The sequence below is a fragment of the Atractosteus spatula genome, chromosome 18 (genome assembly GCF_055471065.1).
Source record: "Atractosteus spatula isolate fAtrSpa1 chromosome 18, fAtrSpa1.hap1, whole genome shotgun sequence".
Classification (NCBI taxonomy): Eukaryota; Metazoa; Chordata; class Actinopteri; order Semionotiformes; family Lepisosteidae; genus Atractosteus; species Atractosteus spatula.
This window is the reverse complement of record NC_142723.1, coordinates 11,750,813-11,762,077: the sequence shown is the minus strand read 5'-3', so window position 1 is coordinate 11,762,077 and position 11,265 is coordinate 11,750,813. Positions and strand designations below refer to the sequence as shown.

At 43.2% G+C, this 11,265-nt stretch overlaps 1 protein-coding gene across 4 annotated transcripts in view; it reads right to left on the bottom strand.

Annotated features, from left to right (window-relative positions):
* LOC148818568 (BTB/POZ domain-containing protein KCTD5-like) overlaps positions 1-11,265 on the bottom strand; it is a 48,204-nt gene that overhangs the window by 4,038 nt on the left and 32,901 nt on the right. For 2 of the 4 annotated variants that reach the window (XM_088936519.1, XM_088936517.1), the window contains one exon: positions 4,010-4,135. In XM_088936519.1, the coding sequence (XP_088792645.1) occupies positions 4,010-4,135 (126 nt within the window). Of the gene's footprint in view, positions 1-2,540; positions 2,618-4,009; positions 4,136-11,265 lie in introns of those variants that run through there. The other 2 variants (XM_088936516.1, XM_088936518.1) reach the window with 2 other exon arrangements.

The following is an 11,265-nucleotide window of genomic DNA, read 5'->3' as shown; positions in this document are numbered from 1 at the left end:
GTTCTTCACTTGCTGTGTGCTGTCTCTTGTTCATTCTGTTCTTCACTTGCTGTGTGCTGTCTCTTGTTCATTCTGTTCTTCACTTGCTGTGTGCTGTCTCTTGTTCATTTTGTGCTTTGTGGAAAAATTGACATGGCATCTGGCACTAACGTATTCAGGATCCCTGCACTGGTAAAAACCCTTGAATGGATCAAAGTGCTATCTGATGGGGATCTAATGATTCTCCCAGCATTTACACATTCACCTTGGACAATATGCTGCTAATTATTTGAAGTTGAGAACTTTGCTAGACTTCCACCACAAGGTTTCCTGTTAAATACAGACGTATCTGGGCCTATTTCTGAGGTCAAGGCCAGCTGTGTACATCATTACTCTATCGCCAGTGAAAGGACACAAAATGCAATGGACATGCTACGACACCTGCAAATGAAAATCTAAATCAAACCATTATATGTGTAATAATCATTTTATTGCAACCTTACATTGTTGCAATATGCTCATTTTAAATATTTTATCTGGTTGACAATATTATAAACTTGTTGTCAACTGTCAGCAATTAATTGCTCCATGAGAGCGCCTAGGCCTTTTTGTTTGAAACAAACTCATGAGACTTGGAGGCTCCCCAAGTGGAGTCCAAAACCTGAGAAGTAATTAATTCTCATGGTCCCATGTTGAGGAATCTGTTGTTCGTTTGCCAAACCCAAACTGAAACATGTGCTCAAGGAAGGGTTTTTGGACCAGTAAGGACAAGTGAAAGCTGCTGACATGAGAACATTACATATTGAAGCCATTCTCCATCCCTATCAGAGCCAATAGAAAGGGCACATTTTCCATGGAGAGATGGCAGGAATCAATGAATGCCAGCAAGCTTTATAAACGGTCTTTTCCCCACAAACGGAATTTGTCTGCCATTAGCGATCAAAGAAACTGGCAGGTCTGTGTGCCATCGTAACTCGGCGATGAAAACCAACAGCTCCTGTGAGAAACAATTGTCTTCACGCCCTCACACATCACCGCTTCACTGTACAGATGTTCTTCTCATCTGTGTTACTGGAGACATTCCCGTCAGGGGAAAACATATCCTACATCCAGTGAGTCTGCATTATGTGAAACTGAATCGGCTACAGTGATCTCTTAACCTTATGTTGTTATGGGGATAGAAACATGGCTGGATGTTAGATTAATGGCACATTCTCAGAACAAGACTGGAGAGCCACTGTAAAGAACTGTCTGAACGGAACTGTTTGCTCACAATATCACGTCACCTTTTACTGCTTATCCAAATCAGGGTCATGGTGGCACCAGAGCCTATCCCAGGAAGCACTGGGGGCAAAGCAGGATACACCCGGGACGGGACGCCAGGTGCATAAAGAAATATGTCAAAAAACTGAAATAAAAGGTCTTCTGTGTTACAAAGTTAAAAGGAAACTAAAAAAAAAACATCCACAAAATGTAAATTTGGGCTCCACACTTGTTTACCTACAAAAAAGGGACACTGATGGTTTTACTCAACCTAATATTAGAAGTTAAATCGGTGAAACAGAGCATTCTTTGACCCTCTTAAAACAACCTTTCTAAATGCCCATGTAGAAAGAAATACTTGACTGAAAGATTCCATGAACAAAAGAAGAAACGTTTAGACTACAGGCTGGATCTGAATTGATGGCCTTGGTCTTCTGATCACATCATGAAGAAAAGTGAAGCTGCTTTAAGGTGAGGCATTTCACCTCGATACCAAAACCTGAGCAAAACACGTGGTGGATTCCATCATTCTCTACACACATTTTCCAGGACTTCCAGTAGTTTAAATAATCTTGTACAACTACAAACTAGGCTTCTGAGTTACTAGATGTATGCAAATACCTTCACTAGAGTACAACTACCCCTACACCAATTTTTATTGTTATAATAATTATATTATTACTATTATACTACTTCTTTCCTAATCATCCCAACATACCAGTGGATTTGGATGATAAAGAAAGATGCATAGTCTTAATCTAGGGGATGACTGGGTCACTACAGGTACTAGTGTCAGGGGTGGGATCTTTTACTAGATGATGACTAGGGTCTAGGGTCAGTACTGGTTCTGGTGTCAGGGGTGGGATCTTTGTCTAGATGATGACTAGGGTCTAGGGTCAGTACTGGTGCTGGTGTCAGGGTGGGATCTTTGTCTAGATGACCGGGTCAGTACTGGTGCTGGTGTCCGTGGTGGCATCCTGGTCTAGATGATGACCGGGTCAGTACTGGTGCTGGTGTCAGTGGTGGCATCTTGGTCTAGATGATGACCGGGTCAGTACTGGTGCTGGTGCTGGTGTTAGAGGTGGGATCTTTTACTAGATGATGACTAGGGTCTAGGGTCAGTACTGGTGCGGGTGTCAGGGGTGGGGTCTTTGTCTAGATGATGACCGGGTCAGTACTGGTGCTGGTGTCAGTGGTGGCATCCTGGTCTAGATGATGACCTGGTCAGTGCTGACGCTGGTGTCAGGGGAGAGGGGTTTATAAGGGGGATGACAGGGAGGTTTATAAGGGGAGATCTAGCAGCAGCTCACCATGACTTTTAAGTTCAAATTTAATCAGAGTCATTCATATCGTAATCCGTCTCTTCGTCCTCACTCTGAAGAACATGCAGCATGCAGGGAGCAAAGAAGAAAGAAAGAAAGTGAAGGCTGAAAAAAGCTAGTGAAGTGGTGATGCAGTTCTTCCTCAAACTGCAATAAGATGGTCTGGGCAGACCTGCGATAAACAGCAAGAGGCCTTACGTTAATCAGTCAAATTGCGCATTCACACCCATTAACTAGGTGCACTTGTCTTTATATCTATACATGTTGGCAGAGCAGATGTCATATTCAGACAGATTTGACGTTAGTCTGCAGAGTGGTTTTAATTTAAATTTTAATAAACCTATGACTTTTGTTACAGAGTTTGGAATTGCCATTTTTGTTTACTCTGTAGCTAGTTACCATGGTCACAGGATCCCTCTGCTGGGTCACGGGTCCCAGATTGAAACTAGTGTCCTGGGGCTCAGCCTCTTACTGGCTGAGTCAATACTCATACCTCATAAACCTGTAGGTTTCAGTTTGGACTATGGCTTACTCAATTTAACCAACCAATCTAACCACTATGATCTTTTAATTTATGACTTGCAAGACAAAGGTGGAACACAAATGTCAATATTAAATCTGCTGTCAAATTATGAAGAACAAGTGTTGCTTGTAGTGCGATAATTCCATGTCATGTAAAATATGACTTGCTCTCTAAATACTAGGCTCTTTGAAAAGAATCCCCCAGCTGCACAGGTCTCACAAACATCCTGTCTTCATAAGGGTCATGTTTCTGATTACATGATGGTGTTTCATACCAAGGGAGATGTAGAAGGCTCTATAGAAATGGAAAGGAATTTCCAGTGATGAAGAGAGACAGTTCTGTTCAGCAGAGAGATCAAATCCCCCTTTCCTCCTCTCCTGCGCCCTACTCAGTACCCCTTTAGTAAATCGACATAAGCAGCCCCTCTCCCCTGTCTTCACAAACACTCCTCCTCCCTTTGGTTCATCTGTACGAAATGGAGATGAGGAATGAGGCGGAACCTCTTTGGCCTGTGTTCACACACATTTCACTTCTCCCCGCCGGAGCAAGACACCAAGACTCACCTTGAACAGCTCCGACATCGGAGATGGGGGGGTCCACACTTGGGGGAGGAAATAAGGGAGGCAAACCTACAAGAAAACTCTCTCACCGTGGAGAGGATAAAGGTACTCCCTTTTTTAGCTGATGCATTTCAGGATACAACCCAGACCATCTTATACAAACATTTTGTTCTGAATCTGTGCAGCCATTGGGAGTAAAAGGGAAAAAAAAAACATTAAATAGTCCACTCTTCTCTCTAGGTAAGCGGGAGATGGGAGCCACATCAGAGGTACTGACGGTTAATGTGAAGATGTCTCACTGCCCTGTTCTGTAGCCTAAGCTTTCAGGGTAACACCAGGAGTGGGACAGAGGAAAAACTCACCTTGGCTTTTTCACTGGGTTCACTGCTTGTGCCGTAAGATTGGTTGTGCAGCTCCTTGGAGACGACACACAAGAACTCAGCCTGGTCTTCGTTTCCGTAGTTATAGGACGAACCGATACTGACCAACTGCACAGGAGAGCAAACAAAACAAAAAGGGGGGGGGGAGTTAGCTATCAAAACACCTGGAACTTTTAAGATCAAAAGAAACTTACAGACTTTGTAACAAAATGCAGGTATTAACCTGGCAACAGCTAGAATAAAAATATTGATCACAGCGTATACAAAACTCCATTTACACCTTTGCAACTCGACAAATTAAAAATCTATTTTAGCCTTAAGTGAGAAGTTTGACAGAAGTACAGAGATGAAATACGATCAAAGCTCTTGTGAACCGAACCTGGAGAAGCAGCTATTACTGTGCAGCTGCTGTCTCCAAAGTAAAAACAGAAGAACAATGTAATAATAGTCTACTTGCAGGATACTACAGCAGAAAAAAAAGTTTTGAAACCTTAAGCACAGGGTTTTTATTACCTACGCAAAAGCTCTGCTCCCTCTAATTGAACTGCATGGGGCTGGGGACTGCAGCAGAAAGAAGTGTCTTAATAAATTCTGTGGTACAAGCCCAGGCTTGCCTTGCATCAGTAATGAAAAGCTGCTAACCACCCAGGGCTTTCTAATTGGGAGCTTGTATTGTACTATGCACGTTTTTCCTGGAACAGGTTTGCAGTCCACAGCGTTGCTGTGAACAAAAGGACTTCAGGACAGCCAATAGGAGAAGTCTATTTGCCTGTCAAATTCACTGAGGAACTATAAACACACAAATTGTCCAATGGATTACTTCCCGGTCAGCAATGAGGAAACAGTGGGTATTTAGGGAAGAACTGGAACCTTTTTTTTGCTGTTAAGAATTCAGGGTGCACAGAACGTTCTGTGAAGGTGTAGTTTTAAGGTCAGTTCGCTGGAAATGGGAATCTATCTTCAAGCCTCATCAAAGTCTTTTCCTTCAACTTTTCAAGGGAAAATCAACATCCCTTGAAAAGCTTTCCATCTTCTCAAGACAGCCTCAGACCCGCAGTACAGGAGCTGTGCCTCTCTAGGCAGTGAAAACCAACACACTCACAAATCCACAACAGTGTCCAGCACTCTACTGTAATCCCCCCAAGGCAGTTAAGTCATTGATAAGCTATTTAAATTTCAGATGATGCTCAAGCACAAATCTGTACCGTGCCAGGTTAACACATTTGCATGACAATGATTTTTTTGGATGGCATTTTCTAGAAGGAGGTAGGAATGAGGCTGAGTGAGGCGATCATCAGTTTATACAGGTGCGAGAATCTCTTCCCATCTCTGCAGCAAAGAGAGCGAGGAGTGAGGCAGCTCCGGCCGAAAGAACGCCTGCGAGTTCAAGCTCTGCTTCTCGAGTCTAGGCAGTTTCAAACATTTTACTGTAAAACCGATATTCTCACCTGGATGCACAAACAGATTAACAACTAAAACGCAATACAAATCGACTGATCAGTTTTAACTTCCCCTAAAATCAACAGACGTCATGTTAATAAATTACACAATGCATAAGACGTCCGTGGTAATGCTGTTCAGTTTTGGCCACCCCACTACAAGAGGAACACTGCCACTTTCTAGGCAGTACGAGGGAGCAACTAGACTAATTCCTGATCTTGAAGGGAATGTCATCCTCACAACAGAATAAGGAAACCGAGTCTTTTCAGCCTGGTGCAAAGACACCTGTGAGGTTTTCATTCTGGTAATGCAAATCCCATAAAGTACAGACTTAGTCAACTCAGAGGACCTCAAGCGCGATGACAAGGACCTGGACACACAAGTGGAAAGGTTATGAATCTTTTGCACATCTCATGTTATTATTAATTCATTCTTTGCATCTAAGGTCACATGAAGCCCTGGTACTGCACAGGGAGACTGAAGAAGCACACCACTCCCTCCCATCGAGCCTCCATGTCTCGACACACTGCAGCTCCACACTGATCTGCAGGAGGCTCACTGCAAGCTGCCTGAGAAGTCGCAGGAGTGAGTGTTTCACCAATAGCCTAGTGAGTCCTGGCTGACTAGGCACAGCCCTACCCCTGGTGGCACTGGGCAATACTGTGCCACTGCACAGTGTCCTGGTCACAGTGGGCTAGTGATGTGGCTCAGGCTTGAACCAGTGATGTCTGAGCCCTAGGGCTCACCCTGTGCTTGGAGCAAAGGGCCTTTAGATGATTCTGCCACTTGAGCACCTTGCAAATGGAAGTCAAGGAGCATTTGGGAGAGAACCCTTTATGTCGAGAGCTGTGGGGGTCTAGGGCAGGGGAGTTTGTATATGTTGCTATGGAATTCTTAAAGAAACAGCTTGATGGAATTACTGGGTTGTTTTTCTACCACCAGCTAAAAGGAGCAAGATGGGCAAATCAGAGAACATCCACACAAAGGCTGAAAATGTTACACTCACCCTAAGGGAACTGCTTAAATTCTCCCTGCTGCTACAAGGTCAATATATCGCTTTATACAGTATATATACATACTGCTTGATATACTGCAATATACAGCTTTGTCAAGCAAATTCCACACAGCTAAGCAATGTCACAGTTTGCAGTTATTTACAATGCCAGGATATGCCATTGTGCAGACCTTCTCCTTACATTAGTCACAGTAAGTGGCTTAGGCTGATGCTACTGTATTAGTCAAAATGAGACCCAAGAACTCAATAGTGCAATTTTATCATGAGGCCCAAACTACGCAAAGCAGGGACTGTCGATTGCTGTGTGGCTCAGAGACGGAGCACAGCAGGAGGCTGTGGCCGTGACCAGGATGGCACAGATTAACTGTATCAGCAAGGTAAGCGCATCAGAGCGCTCACACTTGGATAACGGAGGCTGCTGCCCAACGTGAGATTTCTGGAAACCAGTAAGCGGCTTACAGAAGTGTCACATGGAGAGGTCTTGAGCAGGCTGACCTGCGGTTGTAAAAATATAGCACCGCTTTTCTTTTAACGAACCATTTTCAGGTGAAGAAAGAAAAAATGCAGAAAGAATTCTAATACTCCGGGTGTAATACCGATGCACAGAATCTGCACTTAAAAGTATTAGGCTGCTTTTCCAAAAACCAATTAACAAATTAAGAGGTCAGCACAGAGGGGAGAGGAATCCAGTCGAGCTGTGATAACCAAGTGTAATTCACGAGAACAAAAAAAAATAATCGATGCCTAATGTACTTACAGGACAACTTACAAAGCCTACTGTTGTGGTAAAAAAAAATCATAAGGAGGCTTTCAAAACTGTAGAAGTACAGATAATAAACACAAAATGGTTTCCACATTTGTGTTGAACATGACTGGCGTCTTCATACTCTGTTGCTTTCAGCAAGTCAGTCAGAAACCGCACTCTTTCACATCTTGCACATCTTTCCCAGCTGTGCTGCACAGCGTTGATGAGTGTGACTGTTGGAAATAGAGCAGTGTGAACATATGCTAACCAGAGCTGACTCTCACTTTCTCAACTGGTCTAGAACATTCTTGGGAAAAAGTGCTTTACCTGGCAAGACCTTCCTAGTATCATTAAAATATCAAATCCTTGCTGAACTAAAGGTGATTATTAACTGTAAATGGTGCCCAGAGTAAGCCATTTTCCCCTTAATGTTCAGAGTTTTGCAATGTCTTGGTGAAGGGAAATAGCATCCATGTTTGATATGTACTAAACAGTCTCTAGCATTTGATGTGCTCTTGAAAGCATAAAGCTAAAACTAGAAAACCACTGAAGACAAAGAGTGTAACAAAGGCTCATTAAAATCTCTTCTCAAGATGTCTAAAGATGAGAAAATGAGTACGTTTTTGGGGGAGCAGGTCTCACATAGTTGAGACGTGTAAGGACACCGTTTCAACTTCCTTATTCACTCCATTTCAGAAAATGCAGGCTAGAGAAGAAAAAGCACTTAACTTAAAGAAAGTTTGAGTAGAACTGTGCACAATAAAGTTATTTCAAATACAGTTAGGAAACAAGATTTAAGACCCGAGGTAAACAAGTGACTGTTTTTAAAAAAAAAACTAAATTGAGACTAAAATGATATTTCTCTGATGCCTGCCAGTGTCGTGCACTGGAGAAAGGGGTGAGAGGCTGGGCTTGACCCTTTAGCCCTTAAGGAGACTTAATTAAACGCCAAGAGAAACCCGACAGACTGAGACGAGGTGGAAGAATCTGGCTCAGCTCAGAGGAGGGTGGAAAATGCAGTAGCCTTGGAGATAGACTTGGCGGCGGCTCTATTTCTGGATGATGATTTGGTGTTTATTTTGCAGGAGGTTAAAAAAGCTGTGGTCGAGGAAGAAACAAGAGACCAACTAACTGAGGATTTCAACCAGTGAATGTGTGGAAGAAAAAGATTCTTAATGTTGATGCAGGAATAGAGTTCTTTAGCAGTTTTTCAGCTGAACCACAGATCATTTAGTATATTTTGTTTATTAATGCATCAAAACAGGCACCACCATCTGCTTACTTTTAGGATGAGTTTCAGGGCTCAGAGTGGTGACTTCACTCTCTTGCTCTTTAAAACAAGCGTTGAACAGGAGTCTGGTGATCTCCTAAACCTAGTGGTCCCCCATTTCTGTTCTCCGAAACCTGCTGCTCATCATATTAGTTGAGCTTTGCCGACTAACTACCCAAACAGTACCTCCAGGAGAAGTTGTAGATTTAAAGTTAAGGCCCACTTACAAAAATGCTACAATTTTAAGAGTTAAAAACAGTTCGTGATCAACACAATGAATAGTTCCATTATGGGCTGCTTCACATCACTGAGAGCTCAGCTAGACTAGACTGCAGGCATGCAGGAGCTGAGTCTGGCACAGGAGACCATCACCTTAGGCTACAGAACCTCGTTAGGTCCCCATCGCCTCTGTGGTACAAACGTCCCCTTTCTCCTCAATTTCCTACTGTACACAACCTGCTAAAATCACTGTATTCACCCGAACCATTCAAGTCATTAGCAACTTAAAACTGAAACAAAATATCAAAAACAAAATGTTACATCTCTTCATGAAACTGTTTTTGTCCTTCACTTCTCTCCAACCACAGAAAAACAATGCCAGTGCCCAAAACTAGTCAGCCTCCATTTCCACACCTGAGCCAGACTGACTGTCTTCAAATGAGCTGTCCCTGAAGAGGCGTCTGAGACGCACATCAGGGAAATGGCGTGGAGGAAAAAGTATCATTTACTCAAATACTTAAAAGCTACCCTCTCAAAACAAAAACACAGAGTCGAAGACAATTAGAACTAAAGTCCAACATATTCTCCCTTTGCCACAGATGACAGCATCTATTTTGGTTACACACAATAACAAGAACAGAAACCCTTCACCTTTTACTCAAAGTGCCCATCAAGGCTTGCCTGCTGCCGCCTCTCTCTTCAGGGAGGGGCTCACAGATTACCTCATCCATTATCTCATGTCATCCAGAGCCCAGCCAGCTCTGTCACTACTCAGCTCAAGCAGTGCTGAGGGACCGATAGCACTACACTTTGGCAAAAGGCAACTTTGTGTACAGAAAAGCAAATATCAGCTTAAAAAAATGTATTGCTGCAATGTTTTCGAGGAACTGCATGGCCTGACCGACTGTGGGACCACCTGTGTAGTTTCTTGTTTTGAAGCAATGTAGCATACATTCCAACCAAAACCCTTCACTTCCAACAGAGCTGTTCTAGTATCTTAATAAAGTAGCCTACAGTACAAAAAAAGATCTGATAGCCCAGTTTTAGCTACTAGGGGGTGAAAACATTATCCACATCCCTGAGCTGCTTTAATACAATATCACATGGAGAAGAAGCTTCCATTTCAGCTCACGTTTTTCTTAATGATAAATAAAAGTGGACTCCTTCTATGTTTGCTTCAGATATAACCTTCTGTATTAGTGTTTTACATTTTTTGTGTTGCATGAAAAAGCCACAAAATTCCATTAAATAATACTTTAGCAGCACAAAGGTGCACCTCAACATTAATCCACAAAATCAGGAGAATGGTGGGTGTCTCCTCAGACACTTTTCAGTGCACAGAAAGGCAATAGGGGCAGCCAACGCCGTCAGTGTCAGGCCATGTGAGCGCAAGGCGTTTCTGAGCTACAGGTTCCTTTCAGTTCACAATTCCCACTCGAGCCCTCTCTGCCTCCGTTTTCCAAAGATGGATAACAACATCCTAGTCCCCAGCCTGGTTTTACAGTTACCGTCTGATCACTGAGAAGCAGTGCGTTTGGAATAGATCATGGTGAAAATGAATAAAAATAAAAAAACATAGCTACCATCGCTCTTCTGATTCAATTAGGACAACAGCCAGATGCACTGATTAGACCAACAGCAAGTGCCAGTGAAGTACAGATGTGTAAGACACACAGAAATCAATTTGCAGAGGTTGCACTGATAAAGGAGATATTCATACTCATTAGAAACAAAACTATAAACCAAGAATGAGGGATGGGTGTCAAAAGGGAGCTTAGAAGGCAGTAGTAGGGCACTCCCGTTTTGTTCCACTTAAGCTCTTGATACACAAGAACACTGGGTTTGACTGATGACAGTGAGAGTTGCCAGTCACACATCTGTTACCTGTTCTCTCAAACCCAGGCTCTGCTAGCGAAAACATCCTTACATCCTTCCCAACTTCACAAGGCCACATGTAAAAGTAACTCCGATACCGATGGGTCCAAGTACCTCAGCACCACTTGCTGATTAGCAGAGTAGAAAATGGGAAATCAGGCATATCCATCCATGCAATTTCTAACTGCTTCATCCAATTGAGGGTCACTGAGGAGCCGGAGCCTATCCCAGCAAGCAGCAGGCACAAGGTGGGGTACACATTCGACAGGATTCCAGTCCATCACAGGGCAGACATAGACACAAGTACTCACACCAGGGCCAATTTACCCAGAAGCCAATGAACCTACCAGTATGTGTTTGGACTGTGGAAGGAAACAGAAGCACCCAGAGGAAACCCACAAGAACCCAAGGAGAACACGTAAAAGTCACTGCAAATAACAGTACGAGAAAAGATCTGAACCCAGGCCCAAAGGTGCAGTGCAACAACGCTAACAACTGTGCCACTGTGCCACCCAAAAAACGGTCCCCAAATTCCAAAAAAGACAGTTTTGCAGCTGCAGCTCCTATATACAAAAGCTTTCTGTCCAATCTTGTTGTCAAATATGGGAAAAAAAGCTTTATCATCAAGAGCCCGGCACTGGGACCTCAGTTAAAAGGCAACTTGATTTCAGCAG